The sequence below is a fragment of the Lepisosteus oculatus genome, chromosome 3, assembly GCF_040954835.1.
Source record: "Lepisosteus oculatus isolate fLepOcu1 chromosome 3, fLepOcu1.hap2, whole genome shotgun sequence".
Taxonomy (NCBI): Eukaryota; Metazoa; Chordata; class Actinopteri; order Semionotiformes; family Lepisosteidae; genus Lepisosteus; species Lepisosteus oculatus.
In genome coordinates this window covers 52,405,155-52,432,611 of record NC_090698.1, presented here as the reverse complement: position 1 = coordinate 52,432,611, position 27,457 = coordinate 52,405,155, and the positions used below count along the sequence as shown (strand labels likewise).

Sequence of the window (27,457 nt, the reverse complement as noted above, 5' to 3'; positions counted from 1 at the left end):
CACAGATGGCACTCCAGGCATTGAACGTAGGGCACCTGCACTGTGAAGCGACCATACTAATCACTGCGCCATAGTGACGCCCTTAATTTACGTACTAATTTCTTTATTAGAACTCTCAATCACTGCATTTCTTAAATTATTAGCGATTTCAAGTTATATGCACATTTTTACTTTACTTTGAAATCTGCAATATTTAAGAGGTACTATGGACTGATGAAACGAGTACTATTTGTAATAATGTTTAGTGGTTAATAATAGATTTGTGGGTAATAGGTACCATATAATACTCTGTGGGGTGTATGTTTTCAGACCCATGGGTTACTTTTGTCTATCACAGCTGAAATGTCATAGCAGTCCTCTTGCAGTCTCATCCAAGCTCCTGGTCCATGGGCTGTTTTTCTCTGATCTGAATACATCTATATAAAGATGGTTCTGGTTAATGATTCTACTATCTGTACAACTAAAAAAGTGCTCAGAAAGTATATGCTTAATCATCTTAACACAATACCTTAACATATTTTCTTTTATGAGTGAGTGTTTTTTCCTTTTTTGCCTTTTTATCATCATGTTTACTGTATGTATTGTTAGATTTGTTTTATTACAGTATTCGGTAAGGTGAATAAGATTGTGTATGCTTAATTTAGTAGTATTATGTAACATTACCAGCTATCCATGGTGTTGAACTTATTTTTTCTTAATTTTTGAATGATTAAAATATCATAGTACTGTAAATGATGCAGGAAAATGTCTTGTATAGTATAGTGCTAACAGGGGACTTTGTACAGCTGTGTTCCCCTGTCCTTAATTTTCCAAAAGCTCATAAGGTCCTCCAATGCAGGCTCCTCTAACGTGCTGTGTTGAAATAATGTAACCCCCATGTTGGAGGGGGGCTTACTATACTTGTATTAAAAGGTGTCAGTGATGGTATTGTTAAAGGCCTGTAGAAAAGTCTTGCTGCTAAAAGACATTTGTTTATATTGCAAGAACTATTGAATTGTATAGAAACTCTCAAACAATCTCTGTAAAAGTTTCTGTACGACCAATGTAACCATAATGTTTTTTTTTCCTTTTCTGGTAATATATATATAGGGAGAAGACAAAAACAATGAAAAAAGGTTGTCTATGCTGCACAGCCTTGCTGTATTTATCATATCACCAAAGAGCAATGTTATGTTGTGTTATGGTCAAAATTCAGTGACCTTACTTGATCAAGCACATACAGAGTCCATAGATAAGAGAAACAAAATAATAGAATACAATGGAAAGAGTGTACAGTAATTATTTGTACCTTGTCAAGAGAAGGCCTTTGGACCCCCAGTGATTCAAATCTGGGAACTGTACGCGTAGCTACAAACTAACCCTTGCCAGCACGAGACAAATATCGCCCTGCTTCTCAGACACTGCTGAAATTGCATCAGTTTGTCATGCACAGGGCATGCCAGCTTCCCACAATATCATTTGCTTGCAAATGTGGACCGTTCTCCAAAGCCTCAAAGTTGTTTCGTTGGTTTCAGGCGCACTGAGATTTGTCATTTGTTGGGCAGTATCAGTGTGGTAGTAATTTCAGTAGGTTTATGTCGGGTTTTTTTTGCCCAACCGAGAAAGTGGAGATTATGGTCACAACATAGTAAAATTGAAGTTGCCAACAGAAGGGGTATCCAAGCCCTTTATATTCAGTGTAGAGTAAAATAAAACACTTCCCAGAGTGAGAATACATTTCAAAGTGAGTAGATAATCAACCGACTTCAAACATGTTTGATGAATGTGAATGTCTTCTTGAGTAAATGTACTGCACGGGTCTTTTTTCATGTTATAGTCAGAAAATACTGTCAAGTGATTAAGTCTAGACTTCTGATGTGCTTTTGTTAATTATTGAAAACTATAAGTTAACTTCCAACATTGTTTATATTCTGATAATAACAAAAGCATGTGTATCTGTTACTTCTTTATTTTTAATTAGGTCTTTTCAACTGTGTTTTACTTACTGTAGATACACAAGTACCTTAATGTAATACAAAGAGACAACCACTCATGTACAGTACTGTATATGTGTTGAATGTTAATTTTCTGTGTAACAGACATAGTTTGGGGGTAATGTTTCTTTGCTAATTAAAGTTCCATTTTTTATAGATGAACCATAAGTATTTTGGTAGATGGTATTCTCTGATCTTGGTGAAGAATGAGTTAATATCAAAATCTGTGCGATATGGCAAAATAAAAAATTGCTGAATAAAGAGAAAGTTTTGAGTCTATTACTTTGCAAATTTTAGTGACAACATCAGGTTTAAAGGCACCTTAATCTTTACTTTAATTTTAAATCCTGTGTGGGTTACTGTAATACACCACAGGGGTGTTGGTTACAGTGCTTTTTCTAAGATTGTGAATCCTCTAGATTGCCATGCGTTATCTTATATTTCAGACATAAAACCTAGATATTCAAGAAGTAAAAAAAATGAAGATAACTTGATTGCAATGTAGCATTTCTTTCAGCAGCAGTGACTTCTGCTGTACATTTGTTGTAATTTTATATCCATTTATCAGTCTCTTCAATCAGCTTTTAGGAATTTTGCCTCCATTCTTCCTTCCAGAACTATTTTAGGTCAGTGACATTTAGTTGCATGTACAACTTGCTTCATGTCTTGCAATAACATTTATAGGAGTTTGAGATCCTGGCTTTGACTTGGCCAAAACCGAATGCAAAAGTTTTTCTTTAACCATTCTGATGTACTGTAGATCTTTTTGTGTGTTAAGGATCATTGTCTTGCCCCATAAAGGACTTTCAGCATACTGTAGCTTCAGTTGACGAATGGATGGCAATGACATTCTTCTCCAGAATTGTCTGATACAGCAGAAAATGTATAATCTGTCCATGATGGCAGGCTGCCTGGGTCCTGAGGTAGCAAAGCAGCCCCAAACCATGATACTTCCACCAGCACGGTTGACAGTTGGGATGAGGTTCCTCTGTTGGAAGGCAGTGTTTGGTTTTTGCCACACAGAACATTTCCAAAAAGTTCAACTTCTCACTTATCTGTCCAGAGAACATTCTACAAGTAGTGGTCATTCTGATGTTTTTTGATGAATTTGAGACAAGTAGCAATTTTCTATTTAGAGAGAAATAGTTTCTTCCTGGCTGTCTTCATATGAAAACCATTCCTGTTCATTCTTTTTCTGATGGTTGAGGTATGAACACCAACGTGCTGCGTAAGAGAGGCCTAAAGATCTTTAGATGTTACACTGGGGTTATATGTGACTGTCATGAGATTTTCCGGGTCGCAGTTGGGGAGATCTTGGCACGATGACTGGTCCTGGGTAGACTCACTTTGGTCTTGAGTATTTTCCATTTTCAGACTATCAGACTATCTGTATCACAGTAGATGAGTGCCGCCCCAGTTGTTTAGAAAAGGTTTTTTAACTGCAGACTGAGGAGTGGCAACTACTTTTCTGAGTTCCTGTGAAATCTCTTTTGAATGTAACATGATGTTTCCACTAATCTAATGGTGAGGACCAGACTCGCAAAGTTTATAACAGGACAGAGCTACCAAAACTCAGCCTTGTTTAGTTGTTACCCAGTTATTTAACCACCAGATTCTAATTGCCCCCTTAATTGTGTTAGGTGAACTAGGGGTTCACTTAATCTGTTTGTGTGAAAAACTAAGTTTTCATTTTTTTTCCACTTCATAAAACACTGCATAAAAAAAAACATTGTATTGTTAAATATAAACCGATAAACTATTCTGGTTATTTAAGAAAAGACTCGTTGCAATTAAACTGCAGTATCATGGTAAGAAATTGTCATTCCAAAACATGGAAGTTCACAAGCTATTCCCAAGTAGTGTACAACCAAAGTTCAGTCAGTAACTGGCACATGAAATCAGATCAATCACTTAATCTATTTGTCGTCTTTTGAGCCTCAGGGAAATAATTATTTCTAGTGCTGTATAAAATCAGAAGAATTGGTGTATTTGTTTTTAAAAAAGTCCCCAAAAATGTCCAAATAAAGAACCGTTCTTTTCATTTAACATGTTTGATGTTCATTTTGTACAATATCCCATTTACAGTATGGCTAAATTAGCCTTTGAAAAAATGTACCAGCATAATTGTAAAAAAAATCTTTTCTTACAGTGGCATTGTACATTTATAGATCTCTGCCAAACATGGAATTTCACATGCATGCTTGTTTTCTTCAAATTCAACTCATTTTGAGGTTTTCTGAAGTCCCTTTTTTATTTTATTTCAGGAACTCTGTTGGTTACCACCTGATGTTTCTGGATCTAGATTAACAAGAGTCCTTAATAAAATATTTTTTAAAGAATGTTTGAAATTTGAGAATAAAAGCAACTCAGAACAAAAAAAAATACCCAGCAATCATGGGACTTTTCTGGTTAATTTAGCAAGATGTGTGCGTTTCACATCTGTCCCTCTGCTGTATGTTTTGGAATCTGGAGAAATAAGCCTAAATGTCTCTGATGTAAATGACTGTTTCCAAGATTTCCTGGGTTTTGTTGTTTACTTCGTTTGTGGAATCTGTGTAACTCTTCATAAAAAAAAATAATAAAATTCGTAACGATCCTTGGTTTTGTCTTTATGGTTTCAGAATGATTCATTGTTTATAAAAACTGCTATCTATAAAACTATAAAAACTACATCCTTGGACTTTTCACTGTAAATGTCTTTCTATATTGCTTCAAAAGAAAGTATTTAATAGGTAGAGCAATTGATGCTCTTGGGTGTTTTAAGTACAAATTGCAGCAGCTACAGCTAGGTGTAACATGTCACAAATCTTAGCTATGGGTTCTAGGTGCAATAGTTATATTTTCAGATATCACATCTGTTACTGCAGCCAGTTTTTCCAGTGCATGACAGATAATCCAATAAAACACTCATTACTATTTTTACTTTTCAGTACAAGTCTTCTGGAGGATGCTTATCTGTTTGTGGTCTGTTAATATGAGTACAGTACTAGTTTCATTTAAACCCAGTAGGTTTTTTAAAATTTATTTTCATGACTCTTAAGGTCATGAATATCTCATTGCAAGATCATTCTGTGGCCTTAAAATAATTTGGACCATTATCAGTAATAAGTGTAGTCACATGTTTTCTTACTGTACAGTATATCATATGCTAATGTTTACCAGATGCACTCTGCAGTACTTTCTTTTCTTTTGTATCTTCTCTACTCTTTTACTTGCTGTACAAAACATTCTATTGCTATGCATCTGTGATGCTATGTTCTTATTACATTGGAACTCTGTAGCTACAGATGCCTGTCAGAAGCAGTTAAGGAAACGTCAGTAGTTATAGTTACATCATTGTTTTTCCGAGTTGTATCATAAAGTTTCATAGTTCTACTTGCAGTTGTTCAATAGAATTTGGTAACATTCATGACAGAAATGTCAAAAACTGAATTTCTAAGTAATTTGCATTGTAGGCATCTTTGTCGATGGCTTAATTTGCTGTTGTATTTCCAGTGAAGATTTTTCTGTATGGGATGCTATATTAACAGCTCAAGTTATTCCACAGAATTTTCTTTATGATGGGACTTCAGTATTAGGATGGTACGAACACTCTATCTAGTGATGTCTATCCACACAATACTACAAATCCATAAGGCCATCTGTTTTTAATACCCTGACCAAATTCTACTAATTTCTCTTTCACTAGTGTTTTTTTTACATTTTATAAAAGTTGTCAGTCTTGCAATGAATGAAAAGGATTGCGGGGGCAAGGAACCTACTGCCTAACCATGTTTTTGAAGGAGGTTCCTTGGGATCCTTTGGAATACTTACTGGATAAGATCCTTGAATCAATAAAATACTAAAAATGAACTAAACTGGAAATGGCCCCTTCTTATTTGTAACCTTTCACCTAGGGCTCTAAGATTTCGGACACCAGTTTAGCTGAAATACTGTTACTTTTCAGATTCTGTATGGTAGGCATTGGGATGTACTGTACAGTATATGATTAATCTGGTATTATGTGTCTGGCACTAGTTCACACTGGTGTTATTTATGGGACTGCTGACATTTTCAAGTTGGTAAAACATTCTGTTAAGACATTATCAGAGGGCATACATGCATTACAACAAGGATTGCTTTGAATGTAGCTCTTTAGAGATTTAATCTCTTTTCAGCTTTGCTTACATCTTTCCAATGTAAACAAAGGACATAAAATCTCAAGTAAAAGCACAAGCAATTAAATTGGATTTGTTTAATTTCAAACTTGCATGTGTGTAACTTCAATAAGTAAGGCGCTGTCCTTCGGATGAGACGTAAAACCAAGGTCCTGACTCTCTGCGGTCATTAAAACATTTCTCAAAAAGAGTAGGGGTGTAACCATTGCGTCCAGGCCAAATTTCCCATTGGCCCTTACCAATCATGGCCTCCTAATAATCCCCATCTATGAATTGGCTTCATTACCCTGCTCTCCTCCCCACTGATAGCTGATGTGTGGTGAGCATTCTGGCGCACTATGGCTGCCGTCGCATCATCCTGATGGATGCTGCACATTGGTGGTGGTGGAGGGGAGTCCCCATTAACTGTAAAGCGCTTTGAGTGGAGGGTCCAGAAAAAGCGCTATGTAAGTGTAAGCAATTATTATTATTAATAAATTGAAGACGTTTTTAAAAATCTTAATTTAAACTTTCTTGCTAGTATATTGGCAATTCATTTAAACAATTCTACAGTATTTAAAGGGTTTGAAGAGGGTTATTATTCCTTACCAATTCAAATGTGCAATGATGTGAGCAAGACACTGTGGTCTGATTTGTCAGCAATCCATCTTTGGCCTTGTTCTGGTGAGGATTGTGGTGCGAGCGATCATAGCCAATGATAAATTAATAATTTGCCAAGGTTACTTTTCATTACTATGTAACAGAACTAGACACTCTGAATGACAGCACAGAAGCTTTGAACTGCTTGTATATTTCAGGGAAAATTACCCTTGACAGAGTTAGTCTGTTGATAGATGAGGTAGTTTGCTGTGTTATTAATGTCCCTTTCTCTTATCATGCAGTAGTAGTGACCATGGGCTGTTTTGCTCCCCTTTGTCTATGCATTTTAACCCTAATTTAACAGCATCTTTACCAGAGAACCAAGCTGTTGAGCCTGAGTGGATTCCCATCCGGGGTCATAGTACATAATAAGAAAACTCATTGGAGGCTGACATGAAATGAGATCCGATAGCATTTTTTCAGAGATTGGTAAAATCTGGTTAAATATAAAAGGCCCGATTTTATCTGTGTGGGTGACTGTTATGTTTAGCTCTATCTGCAGTATTAAATGCAAAGGTCATTTTATGTTGTTATGAAGTGGGTAGAACCCAAGCACTAGAGCAGGCTTAATGGAGGAACTGTATAAAGGCTGCCCCTTGCTAAAGTCTGGTGATAATGCTTATTGTTTATTGCGTTGTGTGAATATGACTGTCAAAAAAGAAGGACCTAGGGCTTTGAAATTGAATTACTAGTATGATTGTTTTATAGGAACAAGTAATAGGTTTATTCCATGCTGAAAAAAAAGAAGAAAGAGAACACAACGTTTCGGCCGTGGAGCCTTCTTCAGGTGTGAGCCTTCCTCACACCTGAAGATGGCTCCACGGCCGAAATGTTGTGTTCTCTTTCTTCTTTTTTTCAGCATGGAATAAACCTATTACTTGTTCCTTTCCAGCCTACGCATGCTGACGCAGCTACCCACCTGATTGTTTTATAATTGTATTAGAGCAACTTAATATACTTTAGTGGAGGACCTGTGTTCTTTCACTCAATAAAGCCTTTATAGTTGTGTTCAATTCTGCATTACCTGCATTATGTGCATCAGATGAATGTCTGAGTAGTTATCTTGTGTATTCTTTTTATTTATTGTTGTTGTCTCAGATTTTATCTGAGCAATTATTTAATGATGAATTAATGAAATTATTCAAATACAGTTGTAGGATTGTAGATTGTAAATACTTTATTTAAAGAAATAGAATTAAATTATGCTTGGAAACCCTTCAGAGCCAACTGCAACCCAATATCTGCAATAGGCTACAGCCATATTAAGGATTGCAGATCTGCTCCATTGGTACCTACAATACTGCTCACTCTCCTACTAATCTTTTCGTATTTGTAGTTTTTTGCTCAAGACCTAATGTAAATCTGGACGAATATGAAGAATATGAATGTGAAAGAAGCTGTGGCTCTGCTCAGTGAAAAAAGCATGTTTTAGCTGTTTGCTCTGACAGGATAGGCTTTGATTTCCTCCAGCAGAGGGCACTGATCTGTTTCTAAGATGAATAGACTGTTTAATGCAGTGGTTCTCACTGTTGGTCCTGGAACACCAGTGTGAATGCTGTTTTTTTCCCTCTCAATCATCAGTGCTAGGTAGTAGCTCTTATTGTAGTTTGCTTGCTGGTTTAGACTTTTTTCTGCACTCAGTCCTTGGTTTCAGACATCACTTAGTTACAACTTCAGCGCATGCAAATTTATGCAGTTTGTCCTCAACTTGATGATTACAAAGTTTTCTCAGATATTTGTGACTAAACAGCTCTTAATAGGTGACCATTGATGGTGAACAGATACAAGTATGCATGACGCAGTATCAGAAAAATTCCCTTAGTAAATTAGTAAGTGTATTTTGATTCTAGTGAGCACTAGAATAAGGCTTTGTCACCCATAGTTTTATTTGTTAAGGGGACAAACGGGAGAACAGGGATGTTCTTAAACAGAATGGCAAATAAGGCAGTATTCATGTGTTAATGAAACAAAAACATTTACCAGTGTCTTTGCACCAAGTATTTACAAAATGTAACTAAGCAAAGGTCCTGAGATGAACGGAAATTATTTTGTGATGTATTAAACATGCTGATCAAGTTACATTTGGGTCATAAGCAATTTTTATAGGTTTGTGATCTTTGTGAATGAAACAATTTTCAAAATTATGGTGATCTCAATTGTTGTGCACTTTCATGCTTTATTATTTCATGGTTGGGAAAATTTGGATTTCATTATGAAAAATTATTTTTATCTTTGTCTCTGATCAGAGTCACTGCTACTTATTTACAAAGTACTCAGAGCATAGGTAACATCAGTTGGAGGAGATCTATGGCTGTCACTGACAATACATTGAACATAACTGAACTGGTGAAGTGGTTATTTGGTTGTATTCAATGCCTTTGGCTACTATTCTTCAATTTCATTAGCTTGCTGGTCTCCTTTGCTCCACTTGGTAAATGTACTGTGACATCCTAGCACTTAGTATGCAAGTGATTATGAGTGGCTAAGGTTAGTAGTTAATAGTTGTGATGTACAAGGGAACCCCTCTCATCTCCACCTAGACAAACCAATCAAGAGATCTTTAAAATGATATAAATACAAGTGGCATGATATAATGAAGTTGTGTTCCTTAAAGCACTTGGGTACAGTGGAGCATAATGTCATCACCTGTCTGTTACTGCCTCCTTCAGATATAACCTTGTCTGCTCCCTTGAATAGTTTTGCTGTGATCAATAAGCAGTTTTCTGTGGCCTTTCACTGCTGTCAGTTGTCATTGAGTGATGTAAATTCATGTCAGAAACTAGCTTGACAGCTTTCCCTGCCCCCCTTTAAAAAAATCACTAAAACTGGTATGTATGACTACTGAGATGATGTTTTAAAAGCTTGTGTTACTGATTAAATGGGAACGGTGGTGTTGCTAGTTATTGGCGAAAAATAAAATTTGAAAAAAGTGTTTAAAACTTCTACAGTATACTGTATCTTGGTACTATTAGGATTGAAGAGAAGTCAAGTACTGTAGTTATAAGCGCTTCACGGTTATTAGTTCTATTATTTTACAGGATTATGCTTGGCATGAAACCCAGAATACCATGATCTCAAGATGTAGGAAAACAGTGAATTTAATCCTTAGGCATTCCTTAAAGTCTAAAGGTAAATTCAGAATTATAAAAAAAAAATTGTTCTAATTTCCTTTTTTTGTCTTCACTTCTGTTGCCTATCTGAGAATTTCACTAATTCCTTAGAAACTCAGTGTTGTACACTTAATCATATATGATATGATTTTTATATATTTTCATTAATTAAAATAATAAACTTACATTTTATTCTGAAGACGTTAGCACTCCTTCTAAAAACACAGCAGTCTATTCTAATCCAAACAAAGTACCAGTTGGTACACTCTAGTTAAATGAAAATTGGAAAGTAAACATGCAGTTTAATGAAACGTCTCTGTTTTTGTTTTTCAAGAAGGAGCTTGGCCCACAAAAAAACACTGATCGAGAGGCTTTTGAATGTGCAAAACGTTTCCCTTTCTTAGTAGAAGCCATTTATTATTACTGTATGTATATAATCAAGTGCCTGGCACTTCTCTGGTTCTTTTCAGTTTTTGAAGGGTCTTGTCACCTTCTGCATAAATTGCTTTTGAATCCCGTTTGAGATCAATGCTAAATTTCAATCTGAGCGATTATAACAGTTGTGCATTTCAGATCACTATGTAGTCCTTTACTGCTGCAAAAGTAAGGAGGGGTTTTCTCCCTACGCCAATTACCATTGTCAGTGGATGGGTCTTGAGGGACTAAGAACTGTCAGGCACTAAGCACATTTGTCTCTCCCTTCCCCTAAGAAATGCCTCTCAGTATTAAGCACTTTGTTGCCCCTCATGTTCATGAGTCACTGTCATTGTTCTTTTAAATTAAATCCTTTCTGGCCACCGCACATAGTTGTTTTCAGGTGAAGATTTGATATTTGTTGGTTATTGTCCAACGAAGATGCTGCAATAGGTCTACTGTGGGGGAAATCATTAGGTGTAGCAAGTGTATAGGTATAGGTTTTTGTGGAATGTGGATGGGATAGTGTGGATTTGCTGTTTGCAGTTACCTTTTAATTCCAAATATTAGTGATATAAACACCACATTATTAATACGAGAGGATGGTAAAAAAAGTATTAGTTATGTTCTATTTGGTTTATTCTTCCTTAAGAAAAAATGTATTGATCTGCATCAATAGTTTTTTCTTCATAATATTCTTTCGTTGCCTGCCTCCCCCCACAAAGCCTATGCAGTGAATGGTCTGAGCATTTGTTTAAAAGACTGACAGTGCAATATCCCTTCAGTTGCTACTATACGACAAAGATGCTGATACCATGTTTTCAAACTTGCTGGTGCAATTCTGTCTGTACATTATGCGGAATAGATAAATGAATATGAACTTTAACAGAATTGTGTATCCAAAGTTTCTGATATGTGTCATTATAGGGAAACATACTGTATGAATACAGTAAGAAACTGTGTAGATAGCAGGGAGATCAGACACAAAGTGATGAGTAACAGATTAACCCCAGAAGTCATTTCTTCCAAAGAACTAAACATAACAAGGATGTTTGATCCTTTCTTTTAGTATGTCCCACAGCAACTTCTTACTGCTTATTAAGATTTCAAAGATACAAACCAGTAGCTCAGTAATTGCTTTCTTGAATCTGCCTTTAATAATTACACTTAGGAAAGCTGTGTTGAAAATTAGAAAGGCAGAGACTAATGGAAAACTAGATTTTTCACTGAATTAGAAAGCAAGACAATCTATATATTGACAACATTTCAAGTTGAAAGAGATCGGGAAAAGTGTTTTGGACTGTCCATGAGAGGAAGGCAAACACTGGCCTGATGCACAGTGGCATCTTCACCTATGGATCCAGAAACGCAATAGAAGACTTCATACAGAAGATGCCTTTGGGAAGATACTGTAGGTGCGCATCTCGCATGTTCCTGAGACCTTTGGAGGTGTGCTGTGAACAGGGAGATGAAAAGCAGCTGAAAATGACGATTTGTCTTAATGAAGAGGAAATTGCTCAAAGAAGGAAAAAATGCATTCGGGTTTTGTTTTAACCTTGTGGCATCTGTTTCTACACGAAAAAGCTACTTTGAGAACATGCATCATAGCTTTTAAATATTGATTTTGCTTTTTAATTCAGAATTTCTTTGGCCCTTCTCTGGTGATGTTGTCTGTGGAAGATTCTTCTAATCCTGTACGACTTCTATTTTGTAATGGGTCTTCACTTAATATGTTGTTTAAAATCTGTGTTTAATTCAAATTCAGCATTACTGAAGTGTTTCAAGTTTGAATCCTTGTAGTTTGTAAAAAAAAACATGCTTTGATTTCTGTTACTACTTTGGTACTTAGTGCATGTATCATCAAAATTATTACAGGTTGAAGGTTACCATCAAGGAGCAGAGGAGGATTTTTTGTATGAAGTTTTGAGATGTACAGTGCGCATCTTTGTTATACATACTGTAAAGTATGAGGATGAAAGAGGTGGTGAGAATTTGAATGTTGCTCTCCCAGTATTTAACATACAGTATGCATCAATTTGTCTCTATTCACGCTGTTGTATTTCTTGGCATAAAAAAAATGAATTTTATCATTTTGGCTGTTACCTTATTTCATATTCTGTGTTTTCTGGCAACCATTCTTGATGAGAATTTTGTTGAATGAGTTTTTTTTTTGTATTTTATTTTTTGAAGAATCCCATTTGGAAAATTACCAGATAGGATGTTAATGAAAACATAATTTCAACCATGTTTATACGCACATATCTAATTTATGAATTAGTTGATGCATGTGACTGTAATGTGAAACTTTTGTATCCCACATTTTTGTTGAGTTGAACAGTAATGTCTGTGATGCTTGTCTCTACAGAAGGCATGAAAACACATCATGCAAGAAAGACTGTTACACAGATTTCCAATATCTTTGATTCCTTAATGCTTTATGTGTAATACTCTATGTTTTGTGTGAAATGGGCTAGGCTGGTGCTTGGTTATGTTATTCTAAAAGATTACAGGCCCTTTTTCAAAGGTTGTTAAAACTTCTACTGTTATAAAAGCATTAGTTACATAACACTTTATGTAAAAATACGATGTCTAGTATAGAGTGAAACACATACTGTAGTCTAGAATCAAACCCATGGACTGTGAGGCAGTAGCACTGACTTGCATGATGCCGAGGAACCCTGAAATCGGATTTATAACCATAACTTTTAAAGCATTTAAATGGGACCTGAATTAAATTTCACGTTGCTTTATTTGATGAATTTCAGTGTTTTACAAACATGCACATATAACATTACAATATTGTGCTTTTGTCTTGGGATTAATTGTATCAATCTGGTAAAATCAATAGCAATGATTTTAAAGCGAGTTCCAATGAAGTGTGTCTCAAGTTTGTTTTTTCTAGTCACAACAGATCAAAAGATTGAAGTAGATTACTGAGGCGGATTCTGAAAACAGGAAATGAAATCTGGGATTTTGCAATTCATCTTTTGTAAAATACCTTTCTTTTCTGAAAGAGTAAGACCCTTTTGTTCGATATTTATACTCTTTTTGTTCACTTTTTAATTTCTTAAATGGTATCGGTTTTTGCTATAGTGCCAAATGCAACAGAGCAGTGCATACAGTATTTAAAATAGTGCAATGCCCTGACAATGAAGGTAAATGTGATCGCAAATTTAATTAGATTTATCACACTGTATCTTTTTGTAGTCTTTAGACCTCTAGTCAACAGTTTGATAATTGCAATGCCCTGTATTGTTGCTCTGTATAACAAAAGCATTTGTTTTAGTATTTAAATATTAAACATACAAAATATTCATTATTATTCAATGTATGGTCAACATATTTTCTCACATTCGAAAATGTTGAATAAAACAGTTGAGACCTGTGACCTCTTATTGTGAGGAAATTATTTCCTATTTTTACAAAAAAAAAGTGGTGCATACTTTTGCAAGTCAACATCTTTTGTTGAAACTGGTGTTCATCTGTTGAAGCAAAGGTACAAATTACCTGATTATGATGTATCATGTATCTGAGAAAGACTCTTTGTTCGAGGGAAAAAATCAATACGAAACCTCTTGGAACAGCTCTTTTTCCTTTTTAAACGTCCAGGTAGGAAGGGTCTGGAAATGCTGATTCTACATTTAGAACGACAATGATTCATACCGTAGTGCTGTCCAGTTAGGTCTCTAACTTATACCTGAGGGTCTTTTGCTGACATTTCATCTGCAACTTTAGGAAAGGTTAGGGGATCTGGTTGCTGGATATAGAATGGAAACAAGGGAGAACCCTTAATATTTTATTTTTAGATGAACTGGATGTTAGTAGGGCCTTCTGTAGCTGTGTGGTGCACCGTAGTTGCTTTGCATGTAGTTAGTAAGATTTGTTGAAAGATTTTGGAATGTTACTGTATGTTGTCTTACTTTTATTGACAGCAGCAAAAATCAAAAGAGGAATAGAGAAAACTAGCATGAAAATATATAAGTTTTGGCTTGCCTAGAATACTCACATTTGGAAGCCACACAATTTTTTTTTCTGTGAAATGTGAGGTGTTAATAGACACCATTTATTCCACCTCTCTTTTACATAGTGGCACAGAGACAAAAACAGTGCTCTACTGGGCACGTTGTCAAAATACCCTGGACCAACAAGATTCTGAAAATTTAATTTGCCATGAAAGCTAACAAATAGTGTCACTCTTGGACAGATGCATCATAGAGGATCTTTATACTGCCTACCTACTGTATTTTGACTTGAGTATTAATTTGTTCAGAAAATGTTTTTTTTTTTCTCTCAAGGACCACACAGTGTCTTATAGCCCATATGAACAACACGGGGAGGTGGTTTGGCACTTAATAGACCAAAAAGTAAACCATTTTTTAAACAATCTGTGCTACGTACTGTATATGCATGATGTTATCATACTATAGAAGAGGTTTGAGAATATTTTGTTTAAAGTGTCTAAGACTCATTCATCTGTTGTATTCTTGGCTGCTTAGTTTAGTTGAGCATGACGAGAGGTGTCCAGGCCCCAATTCACAATTAGCTTAGTGCTGCAGAGATTGGGTGAGCTTGTGCCAACAGGGGTTTCATGAGCTTGTTGAACAGAAGCAACATTAGTGACTAGCCAGGCATCTCTGAGCTCCTAGTGTTACAGGAAAGAGCTGCATTACAACTCCATCTGATGCTAACTTATTGTGGGATAAACTGTGTGTAAAGTGACAGATGGCTCTGACAGCTCAATTGTTGGAGGAAGGTGTGCATGTCTTCATTCCTTCCCTTTTGGCACAAGGGTCATAGTGGAAATGCACAGTTGTTAACTGGGGAGTCCAAGGTAGGGAGAGAAGAAGGTGAGGAAGTTTATTAACAGAAGACATGTTTACAAATTCAAGAACAAACTAATAAATGACTAGGCCCTATTAGCTTTGTTATAAACATCTAGCTATCAGACTAAACCTGTAAAAACCTGAAAATGGTCACTTTCTCTTGTGATGTCAGGGTGGAAAAAATACTTTTCTAATGCTGTTGAGACTTAAGTAGACAAGTAGCTTTTGTTACTCAAAGGGTTCCCTTTACTTTTAAGGTACTATTATAATACATTAAAGTAAGTCATACTGAGTAGATGTGTATTGACCATAAATCTTTTATAAATGATTAAAATGGCATTTAGGAACATCCTTCAGGATCTTTACAATAAGACACTGTAATTGTGTAATTTGTGCTATTCTGCCTTCTAAGCAGAAAGAACACTTTGCCTAACATTGACTTTGTGTTTTCCCAAACCACTTTATTGATAATGATTGCTGTGTAGAGCTGACAGAATCTCTCTTCCCACAATGTACAGTCTTCTCTATAGGGATTGATAAAATGGCAGCATGACATGTTTTTTCAATTGTCAAACTACAGAATAAATTTAATGCTTGGGTGCTCTGATAGAGCATGTTGCTTTTTCTGATTTAGTATGCTACCTATAAAGTATTTGGCTTCTCTTTTTTGTCTTGAGGCAACAGAGGTTTAGCCTTGAAGCAGTGAATTCATAAAAAAACATTGTATAATGTGTAAAGTATTTGCCAGGGCACATTGCCAAGAAAAGTAACTTATAATGCATGTCACATCAATACAAATTATTCAGATTTAAGAGTACAAGAGTGATTTAAACATTTTAGTTAAAGTTTGTATGTTTAATAATATTCCATATTTTTCCTTAGTTTTGAAACATTTTATAAAGTTTGCAAATCAAAATTATAAGATTAATGATAGCTAATCTTCCAAATCCTCAGATTTAAGGTAAAAATATTTAAACAAGACATGTACAGCATTTGATTGTTTTAAAAACCTGTCTAACTCCAGGCAACATATTTAGAAATATTACTGGCAAGAGAAATGTATTTACTAACATACTTTTCATTAGACCAAAAAATAAAATAAAGGTAATGATTTTTTCACCAAGAAAGTAATTGGAGATTTTATTGAAATAAATCTTCAACTAATGGTCACAAATTGAAATCAGCAGATGGGTTAATGTTGTTGCCAACTGACATTAGCACAGATTACTTTAATTGTATCTCATAGCCAGATTAATTTTTGATTTTATACTGCATTTTGACATGATTACATTTTGCATTTGTTTGTTATTTTATGTCCATTATTTAATGTAGAAGTTTGGGTACTTTTAACTTTTTTTTGCATTACTTTTCTTCCATTAGGAAGCTCCTAAATTATGTTGAACTAGTCTGCCACACACCTTTAAATGCAGATTGATGCAGCCTGTGTTGTTACTAATTTCAGTATGTTTATCAAAAGCCGGCGTCACACTACAGGACTCGACACGACTTCTAGACAGAGAGCGTGTCAAATTTAATGAATGCAGTTGCTGAATCTCGCTGCCTTTTCTGTCCTAGAGGGTGTCAAATTATACGACTAGGAATCACAGGGGGCGACTAATTACATGATTCCCTCACGACTTTTCATCACGGTTCCAAATCTCGTATTGCGAAAGTACCACAAGGTCGCCTCATTTTGGCAGCCAATCAACGTGGAGCACAAGAGGAGCACCCCACAAAAGTAAACAACATGGGAACAAGCACGTAAACATCTTGAAAAATGTTACACGTGCATTGTTTTCCCACAAATAATCATCTTCAAAAAATCATTCTTCTTTATAAATATAGAACAAATTACAAAAATAAAACAGTTAAAAATATAGAACACCTTTAAAACAAATATTGTAAACAAATTAGTATTGCGCTAAAACATGTAATATAATGGGCGCATTATCTCACAAGTACACATCTGGCTAACTGCCCACCCCTCCAACTTGCGACTCGCTATGAGAAAATCAAACCAGTTTGATTCAAACTGAGTCGCTGGGGGTGTCACACTACACAACTGATGGTAACGGGCGTGTGCTGTGACTCTCTACAAATCGTTGAGATATTCTTACGATTATGTAAATGAAGGCTATGACTGAAAATCCTAGGAAAAGTCGTGTAGTGTGATGCCAGCATAAGATATAAATGTAGTTTTCATATCCAAGCCACATTGACTCTTCAGGCCAGAGCTTATCCTAGTTTCTCTGATATTAAGCAGAGGAGAGAGCATGTCACTTCTCACTTCCAGATGAGACGCTGCATCTAGGATATTACTGTATATTAGTTATGGAGAAATTATACTTAAACACAGCACAAGTATAATTATTTATAAATTTAATTGTGTTTAAGTATAAATAGACAATTGCAAATTTTAAATTTTGAGATTTAAAAATGTGGTGTGCATCCATAACTGGGTTTTGGAAATATTATCTATCATGCTTTGCCAGAGATATCAATAATTTGTGTAATATTTATATTAACTTTTTTGTTTGTGCTTATTGAAATACTGTAGCAGGTCTATTGTGTTTGTTACAGAATTGAATTTAAGTAATCGAACAATGATATTGGGTTCAATATTGCTTTTTGACTCTTGGTCACTGTCAAACTGAAGCATTTTGTTTGTTGTGAGATGATATGTGCTTCTGAAGTCCCTTTTGTGCTTTGTCTTGTGAAGCTAACGTATGCTGCAGAGCTCATCTGTGCCTGTGCTGTGCATTATAGCCATTCCTCAGTGTTCTCTTTCATCTGTTCTCGAATCCTGACCTGGCGACCCCAGAAACACAGAAATGTCATGTCAGTGGATTGTAATTAGTGCATCTAGAGAGAGCCTTCCTATGGCCTTTCACCCTCCAGCAGGATGGTGCAGAGCGAAGGGGGAGCTGTCATGCGCATCGTGTTTAGAAAATGAACTTGCTGCCATCCCCCTCTTGTATTATAACTGCCAGAATGTGTGCAGCTGAGTCTGGAGATGAATATGCAGGTTAGGAGGAAATTAACCTGCAATGCACTTTTTGCATTTATTGTCTTCCTGAAGACATACTGCTTCTGTCATCAGACATGCATTGTGTGTATTATAGACTTCCTCGGTTACTCCACACAGGGAAAAGTTCCCCTTATACCTATATTATGTGTCTCTATTTTACTTTTTTTTGTTTTAGCTAATGTTTTCAATTAATTGCTTAAGAAATGTGATGCAGCACATACATTTTTAGTGTAGTTTTGTATTTGCATAACAACCTTACTTGTAGATGTAAGTTCATTTACTTTAATGGTTTCTAATTACTAGTGCCTTATGAACTTATGTCTAGTATGCTTAACTTTGAATGCTTCAAAGATTAAAAGATGCTTTACATTTCTTAAGCCTAATTTTTGTTTCTCTCCTATTCAGGTTTTTAAAATTGATGTTCTGATGAGTGGAAGGCAGCATTCAGTCGAAAAGCGCTACAGTGAATTCCATGCACTGCATAAAAAGGTAAGCAGTTTCCATACCTCCTTCCACTGCTTCGTGAATGACTGTAAGGCTGAGGTACTCTAGGTCCACACAGAGCAAGAAGGATTGTTAATCATTGGCTGAAGTGGCACCCTTAGAGTATTTATCTTGTAAGCAGCTCAGCCCTACTGGAAACTCAGATTGTCTCAGGTTTGTCTTCATTCATCTGAAGCAATTCATTATTGACTGTCACAGTCCCCAGTAACTGGAATGATGTCAACTTGCTCTTTGCTGAAGAGCTGAGAGGGGAGAAGAAAGAAAAAAATAATAGAACAAATGACCAGCAATAAAAGATAGAAAGGCAAAGAGAAATGTAATAGGTACACTGAAAGTAAATGTGTGTTTCTGGTGTCTGTAAACCGAAGGTACTCTGTATCACGCAATGCTACGCTCAGAACTGTAGCATCGCTTCATTGTCAGTGAAGAGCAGGCACAGGAAGATTTTCCCCAGCAGAATGAAATTCTAACAACAATAATAATTGCGTGCAATAATAAAGCAGCATAGTGCTGATGGAGGCAATCATTTTTTTTACATGGCTTGTTCATTATTCTTCTGAGGTTTCATGGCTTTCTTTTTCATTTTTTCAGCTTAAAAAGTTTATTAAACCACCTGAGATGCCATCAAAGCATGTGAGGAACTGGGTTCCCAAAGTCCTGGAGCAAAGACGACTTGGACTGGAAGTATACCTGCAGGTATAGCTCCCAGCTTGTTTAGGAGATTTAGACCACTCTCAAATTTTATAACTTCCACAGCTTGAAATATGGGTTCTTCTTCCTGAAGATTTTATTCATGATTTCACGAAAGATATTAAGCTTTGAATTAATTACATATTTATTTCACTTCATTATATTTTAAGATCTGATAACATGATACATTGTTTGATTCAATGTATAAAATGTGTATTAAAAAGACTTTTTAATATAAACTATATAATGTCATTGTTAATGCAGCATATTTTCAGCCTGATGATGAGAAGTGATACCAAAATTAATCAAATTTATTTCTACATTTTTCAGAAAAACAAAAAAGTTTGAACTTTATATTATACTGTAATAGCAGTACCGAGGCCATATACTGTATTTCCTGTGGTCATGGATTCATAATATAATAGTCATCTGCATTTACTTAAATTTTGAAGTGCAAATTAGGTTTTGTGATGCAGGTTTCAGCAGTCGGTGAATTTTCAAAAGCTGTATTGATTTACCGTTGCGTGGGCACTACACCTTTACAGCACAGACTGCTGGTGCCACAAATTCTGACATACAGACTGTGATGAGATAATAGCCGATTTCTGTCACTGTCATGGTGTCACAGGTCTAGGTGTTGATGTCTTGTAACAGCTTCTGTCACAGTTACTACTCTCAGGTGTTTTTGTATCTTGAATTCTCTCTAGTATATGATGTGCTATGGAATCTATAATTTCAAAAAATAATACTGGTATACTATTTCCAAAATGTTACAATTTCTACTGTTTTATTAGTTTTTACTGTTTTACTTATTGTTTAAATCAATGTTCATTTCCACTATATAGTGAAAATGTACTTGCTATACATTGAACAGGTTTTTTGTTTTCATGTTTGTATCTTACTACCTGGGATTCCAAATATTGTACCAGTTTTTCTTGTTTAATGCTCATAAACAGTATACTACATGTGCCAAAATCTATAGATGCTTAATGCAACACGTGTGACATGGACTACAACAAAACTCTAAAATAATACTTTGTATATAATTATAATAAAATGACTGGCAGAAACAAACAGGTATGTTTGTTTGAATATTCCACATTAATGTGGAAATACCAGTAACACGTCCAAATCTTTCAAATGTCTTGCACAATAATTTGAACCAAAACTACAATGATCTTTCTGAAGATTGTTCAATGTATAAAATTGTTTTTTTCAAGTATATTTGATTAATTCAATGCTAGTATTTAGCCCCATAAGTCAGTACTGGGTATACTGTAAGAAAGGTTACAAATAATGGGAGTCCATATGGCCCATTTTATAGTTGGATTCATTAGTATGGTTATGCAACGTATATACTATCACCACCATTTATGTAAATCATTCTGTCCTGTTGCTGGTTTTAAAAGCCCTTGCACAGTTTCAAGTTGTCCTCTTGTTTGTGTTTTGCTGTTGAAAAAGCCCACAGGGTATGACTATAATCATGCGTTTAAGAGTTTTGATTACTTGATTTCATAGCAGCAGTATGTTCTTTAACATTATAACTAAAATTGTACAAAATATTCTAAATGAGAATGTTTTTAACATAACATCCCTTAGGCTTTATTCTAGGATTCACGAATGATTTCTGCTGTATTCCCTTGATTACAAAAAGATTCCCAGTGGCAGCTGATGAGAAGTATCATGATGCTGCCACCACAGAGTTTGAATAGTGCTGACATGGTGATGTGCTGTTCTTTGTGGCTAGCACTTATACAGTATGTAATACTTCTTTCTTGCAACTCACCCATATGGGCCAGCTTTTCTTTGTGGCCAAGTTATTGTAGATATGCTATAGTTTACTTTCATGTTATGCATGACACAAAGCCCACACAGTGCATCACCCAGTCAACACTATCCCTGCTTTCAAGTCTGGTGGTAGCTGCACTGTTATGTGGCTGCTATTCATCATCAGGGACTGGGAGGTTGTCTAGACTGAGGATAATGTGGATGGAGCAAAATACAGGCAAATCTTAGATAAAACCTTTTTTCAGTCTTCAAATCTGGAACTGGGATGAAAATTTCCTTTCAGCAGGAAAGTAACCTAACGCATGAGGCCAGAGCTGCAATGGACTACCTTAACAAGAAGAAAGTAAACGTCCTTGAGTGGCCCAAAGAACTGATTTCAGTCTGATTGAAACTCAGTGCAGTGCATGAAAATAGCTGTTCATCAACAATCCCAAGTCCAGCCTGACAGAGCTTTAGCAAGTTTGCAAAGAAGAATCAGTGTATGTTGCATTAGCCTCGTGTCCAAAGTTGGTAGAAACATATTCAAAAAGACTTGCAGTTATAGTCAAAGCTGCTTCCACTAAGTATTGTTCCACCAAGGTGGGCGAATACCTACCTGATCAACATATTTTAGTTATTTCTTTTTCTTGATAGGATTGAACGTTGACATTAAAGTTCTGTCACTCAATTAAACATTCAGTTTTCTAGTTTTGATAAAAAAAAAAATTCAGTTTAAAAAATGCATATACAGTACATTGTTTTTAATTAATACAAATTAGAATCGTGGTGCTACATGCAGTAGTAATCATCATTAGAATGGGGTCAGTAGCCTGTATCTTGCTTTGTTTTGCTCTGTCCACTCAGTTTTATTTCTTTCATTATGCAGAAATGTATTGAAATGTTAGCAAGTTTATTGTAAGCTAAATTCTGATCTGTATTTTGTAGCACAGAAAAGTAGCCTTTTAGCTTTAAGTATATGAAGAAAGGAACAATAAGGTCAATGACAAGAAACACCTGACAAGGAGTCAGTTAGATCTGATTTGTAATTGTGATGGATTGGGTACTACACAGGTAGTATTGGCAGCTCCTGTGTTGTTTAATTTGAGTTGTTGTGATCACATTTTTGAAGATTCTGTTCAATGTGAGCTACAGATTGCTAACTTATCAACTTGGTTTCCTCTCACCCAAACTAAGCTGCATTAATGTAATACAAAGTTTTTATATTAGTAGAAAACAGTTGAGCAGGCTGTTAATTGCTGATGCTCAATAAAAAGCATAATGTTGTAACTCATCTTTGTGTTTAAGATACCTTTTGCACAGCGGTTTATATGTTTATTTTGGGATAAAAATTAAAACTTGAGCAATTTTCATGTGATAATGCCTTATTAGTGAAAATATAATAGTTACTTAAGACACTTCAAAACAGTGAGCCTTGGGAAATTAAATATTAATACCTTACAATTGTATAATACTATTTGCCCAGAAAGATTTCAAAGAGCTTTACAAGAAGGATGTATCCACCACTAAAGTCAGCACCAACCTGGGTGAAAAAAGTACCATTTACTTCTTAACAGAAAATGAAAGCAACTTGCAAGGTGATCTTATCTTTTATTTTCTCCTCTTGCTTCCACTAAAGGTGGCAGAGGAGAGATTTCATGCTAAATCTAGTACAAGATAAACTGTTTTTTCTTCCTCATTAAAGCCGGTGAAAACCGTGTTAAATAATATTAATGACTCGGATTGTCAGTGCGTACTAGTGCCTTCACCGTACAAGTGATTTTATCGATCAATACAGATGCAGTGTAATGCTGCAGATTATTCTGCTCTGATGTTATCAAAGGCTTAACTAAGTTTATTAGCACACAGAGTATCTTTAAATAGATCTAGATGATGATGTTGATTGGGGAAAGCAGAATACCATCCATCTTTTTGATCTGCTAATAACTGAAATCCATCATTGTTTCTATCAGCTGTGTTCACATTCTCTAGAGTCTACAGGTTTGTAGAGCAAGCATGTGAATGTAGGACAATATCCTGAGTCTGTTATTTATCAATAGGTTCTGCAACTGGCACTGGTGGTCTTGCTATGAAGTAAAGCTGATTGAAAAGGACACCTCTGAACTGTTATTAATAACAAGTAACACATTTGATTAGCTTTTTTGGCTAATAAGCTTACAGATATTTTTTAGCAGAATTTTGGTGTAGGAAAGCCAGAACTGTAATATACCTGTACATTACTCCATTACTTTAATCCAATGAGTTTCTACCCTTTTTAGAATTATTTTTCTTACTTAGACACTGCATTTTGCAGTATTATTGCTGTTTTTTATTGTTATTCTAATCAAAACATTGTATCTATACATCTTGGCCTTATTTCAAAATGTAAAGACATTTAAAAAATTCAGATTCTTTTTTATTTGTACAATGCCTTGCAAACGTATGCAGACTCTTCCTAAGCTGTCCCAAATTACAAAGGGATTAAATCAAAGTTAAAAATCCCTGAAACCTCAAAGTGAAGGTTTTCAGGGATGAGCCGTTACAGTAAATGTCACCAAAAACTAAAGAGAAAAAACTCAAATATGTTGATTGCATAAATATTCAGACCCATGATCTCAATATTTGGTGGAAGCACATTTGGCAGCAATAACAAAGCTGCAGGTCCTTTTGGGGAGGTCTTTACCAACTTTATACAGTGGTAGTTTGGTGGATATTCTTTAAAGAAGATTTGCTCTCACTGTTTCAGATAGCTTAGAGATCACTTATGGACAACAGTTTTGTAGTCTGTCCACAGGTCCTAAATCAGGACTTCAAGGACATTCACTTTGTTGTACTTACAGTAAGCCACTCCTTTGTGGCTTTGGCCTGGTTCTTCGGATCACTGTCCTTTGAAAGGTGTGAATTTTCTCTCCCAGCTTTAATTCTTCAGCAAACTGAAATACATCTGCTAGTATTTGCCTGTAATTCACTCCATTTATTTTTCCTTCAGACTTTCCAGACCGTGCTGAGGAGAAGTATCTCATAACATGATGCTGTCACCACCACTTGACTATAAGGATTATTATGATTTGGAAATGTGCTGTGCTGGGTTGCAACAATTGTAATGCTTGTCTGACTGCTTGTTTAAAGTGAAGGTGTGATCTAGGTATTACAATATTCCTTCCATTTATTGATGATTGAGTTCACACAAGGATATTCAGAGAATTTAATATTTTTGTACCCTTCTCCTGATCTGCGCCTTTCAATGTGTTGATCCCTAAGTTGCTTTGAAACCTCTTTAGTGTTTATAGTTGAGTCTTTGCTTGAAATTTCTTGAAACAGTTTCTATTCTGAAATCATGAGAACCACTAGAATCTCACACAGAGGCCAATCAACTAATTTGTGTCTTGGCAAGTTAATTATGTGCTCCTAAAGTAATATCCAGTACTGTAGATTTGCCACATCAAAGAGTTTGAATACTTACTCAATTATAACTATTTACATTTTCTTTCATGTTAATTATGTATTAGCTTCTTTTTTGTTTTCCTTGAATGTGTGAAGTAGCAGTATAGTGTATATATAACAAATATTAATTGCAATTTTTCAAACAATAATGTAAAAACCCTACAAGGATCTGAATACTTTAGCCAGGTACTGTATTCTCTCTCATTATTTATGCATATATGTATATATACACTCTTTTTATAATGATCTAGAGTGAAATTAAGGTCTTAAAAAATATTTTCTCTGAAGATATTTTTAACAGTATGTTTTGTGTAGCGACAATATTTTAGTAATTAGTGCTTTGGCATTATGTCAAAATGCCTAGGTCCTGTGACCTGCAGGACTCATTTTAAATTCTGCAGCCCCTTCTACCATGTTTGCCATTTTATCAATATCAGAAGGCACACAGGTGCAACAAAGCTTTTCCTTTTTTTATCTTTTTAAATGAGGCAAGGTTCTCTCAGCTAAGTCAGCCATGAACAGTGACCCCCATGCTTAATTTGATTAAACACTTTGTTAGTAGTTGAGATTAATGTATTTTTCTCTTGCTAATTCTTTCCAATTACTTAGTATATATAAAATCCCAGGCCTTGTTAATTATGCACTTGTTGTTTAGTAATTTTTAACAATATTTCCCAAGCAGGGGCTATTACCAGAGTAACCTTGCTGTCAAATTGAAACTCTCAGCAGATTAGGCACTCTGACTTGAGTCCATTCATTTTCAGGCCAAGTCTAATTACTGCGGGCTGCCTGCTACAGGTACCAGGCTATCTTGCACTTAAGTAATGTAGGTGCTTCTGAGAACCAATAGGAAAAGATTAATTGTTTGCTTTGTTTTGTCCCCCAGGGGACACTGGGTACTTAATCAAGAAAAATAATTCCTTCTTGTGTTGATTTGGTTTATTTTCCAAGACGATTCAAGAGTAGAGACTGGTGTGGAAAGAAGCTTTTTTCCAAGAAACATTGCCTTTTAACTGAAGAGGCAAAGATACAGTGAAACAAATGTAAGAAAACAAGGAAATTGATGAGGGTATTGCACATTTCTCACAGTAAGTAATTTGGCTGTTGGGTTTTTATTCTTACCAGTACTATTGCATTGCATTGTCATTTATTTTGTCTGTTTCTTCTAAAATCTAATCAAGGAGACAATAGTTACAAAAACACCACTTTTCCAAATTGTTCTTAATTGGTAGAGCATGCAATGTGCTAATCGCTGTGATGTTTCCAATTAAAAAGAACCCCCATCTTACAAGCCCCATTAATTCAGCCTTTACCTAGCTGATAAATAAGCTATCAAATACTAGAACAGATTAATTGCATGCAATTAATTCTAGCCGAAACTGAAGGTCAAGAAAGCTACTGTGGTTAAATGCAAATGGTGCAGTAACCCATTTCAAATCATTGACCTTTTGCATGTTGATATTTTCCATTTTACTTAGAATCAAATATAGATGTTTGTTCAACATCATTGAATTTATTAATTTATTAACCCTTTTTCATGGCTATGTTAGACCAAGAAAAATCAATGTAATGAAGTAGGGAAAGCAGATCATTAAAACTATGATAAACACTATTAAGATCATAGATCAAGTGTTTAAATGTTTTTGAAACTACTTTCCCAAAATAAAAAGTAAAATACCCTTTTGCTACTACAGGACAAAGAACAAAGTTAATTAAAAAAGGTACTGGTGGTGACTGACTAGTACTCTGTTTCACTTAGTTTAGTGATTTACAGTGAAGTTATTTGGCAGTTATTTGTTTCCTGTAATGGCTTAGTGTCCTCTTGCAACAGTCACTTTGAGATTTTGACAGTTTAATACAGTGCCTTGCAAAAGTGTTTACTCTTCTTATTGTGTGCCATTTTGTGAAATTACAAAATGCTTTTTTTTTAGTATTTATTCAAAATTTTAATGCTCAGACTGAAGACTGCTAAAGGAAATGTTACAGTAAATATAACCAAAAAAACAAGATAAAACTGAAATATGTTGATTGCATACTGTATTTAGACAGGTGAACCCAGTATTTGGTGGAAGCACCTTTGATAGTTATTGCAGACACATTGTTTTTGGTTCGGTGACTAATACTTTCTCATTCTTCAGCCACACCAGTGTGGCTTTGGATCTTTGTTCTAGTGAAAGATGAAGGTTTGTCCCTTTTTTAGATTGGAAGCAGGTTTTCCTCTAGGATTTGGCAATTCTTTGCTCCTTCTGCAGTATGTTCCTCTTAGTCTTGATGATTCTCAGTCCCTGCTGAAGAGAAGCAGAACTATAACATAATGCTGCCACCACCATGCTTGAGGGGTGTTGTTGCCTGAGTGATGCAGTATGTAGAGTTTGTGTCAGATATAACACTTCAAGCATAGACCAAAAAGTTCCAACTTTGTCTTGTCTGAGCATAAAACCATTGTCATATGTTTACAGTATCACTATTATGTGATGGGTTTTCCACTATGACATACCTGTACAGACCAGCTTTGTAGAGTGACCAGGATATTGTTGACTCATGGACATCTTCTCCCATCTGAGCCATTGATGGGAGCTCTTTCAAAGTCACAGTCACAGTTGTATCCCTATGTTTCCTCCTTGGCTGGCTGATCAAAGGATCAGATCTAGATGCCTTCTTTGTGATAAGGTACACCTTCCATTTCTTACGGAAATGTGCTGTTCAAATACTTTATCTCTGAGTTGTTTTTAAACCTCCTTGGTCTTCATGGTTGAATATTTAAATTCACTACCTGACCAAGGGACCTTACAGAGACAGATGTGTTTATTTTGAAATCATGAGAATCACTCTAATTGCACATGGACAGAGGCAAATCAACTATCTAAACTGGGGCTGGTTAAAGTTATTTTGTGACTTAAATTAGTTTGCC

The 27,457-nt window shown here is 35.4% G+C and overlaps 1 protein-coding gene across 2 annotated transcripts in view; it reads left to right on the top strand.

Moving 5' to 3' along the window:
* snx24 (sorting nexin 24) overlaps positions 1-27,457 on the top strand; it is a 46,396-nt gene that overhangs the window by 7,847 nt on the left and 11,092 nt on the right. For both annotated transcript variants that reach the window (XM_006626938.3, XM_015368615.2), the window contains exons 2-3: positions 18,550-18,633; positions 19,240-19,344. In XM_006626938.3, coding sequence (XP_006627001.1) covers positions 18,550-18,633; positions 19,240-19,344 — 189 coding nt within the window. The remainder of the gene's footprint in view (positions 1-18,549; positions 18,634-19,239; positions 19,345-27,457) is intronic.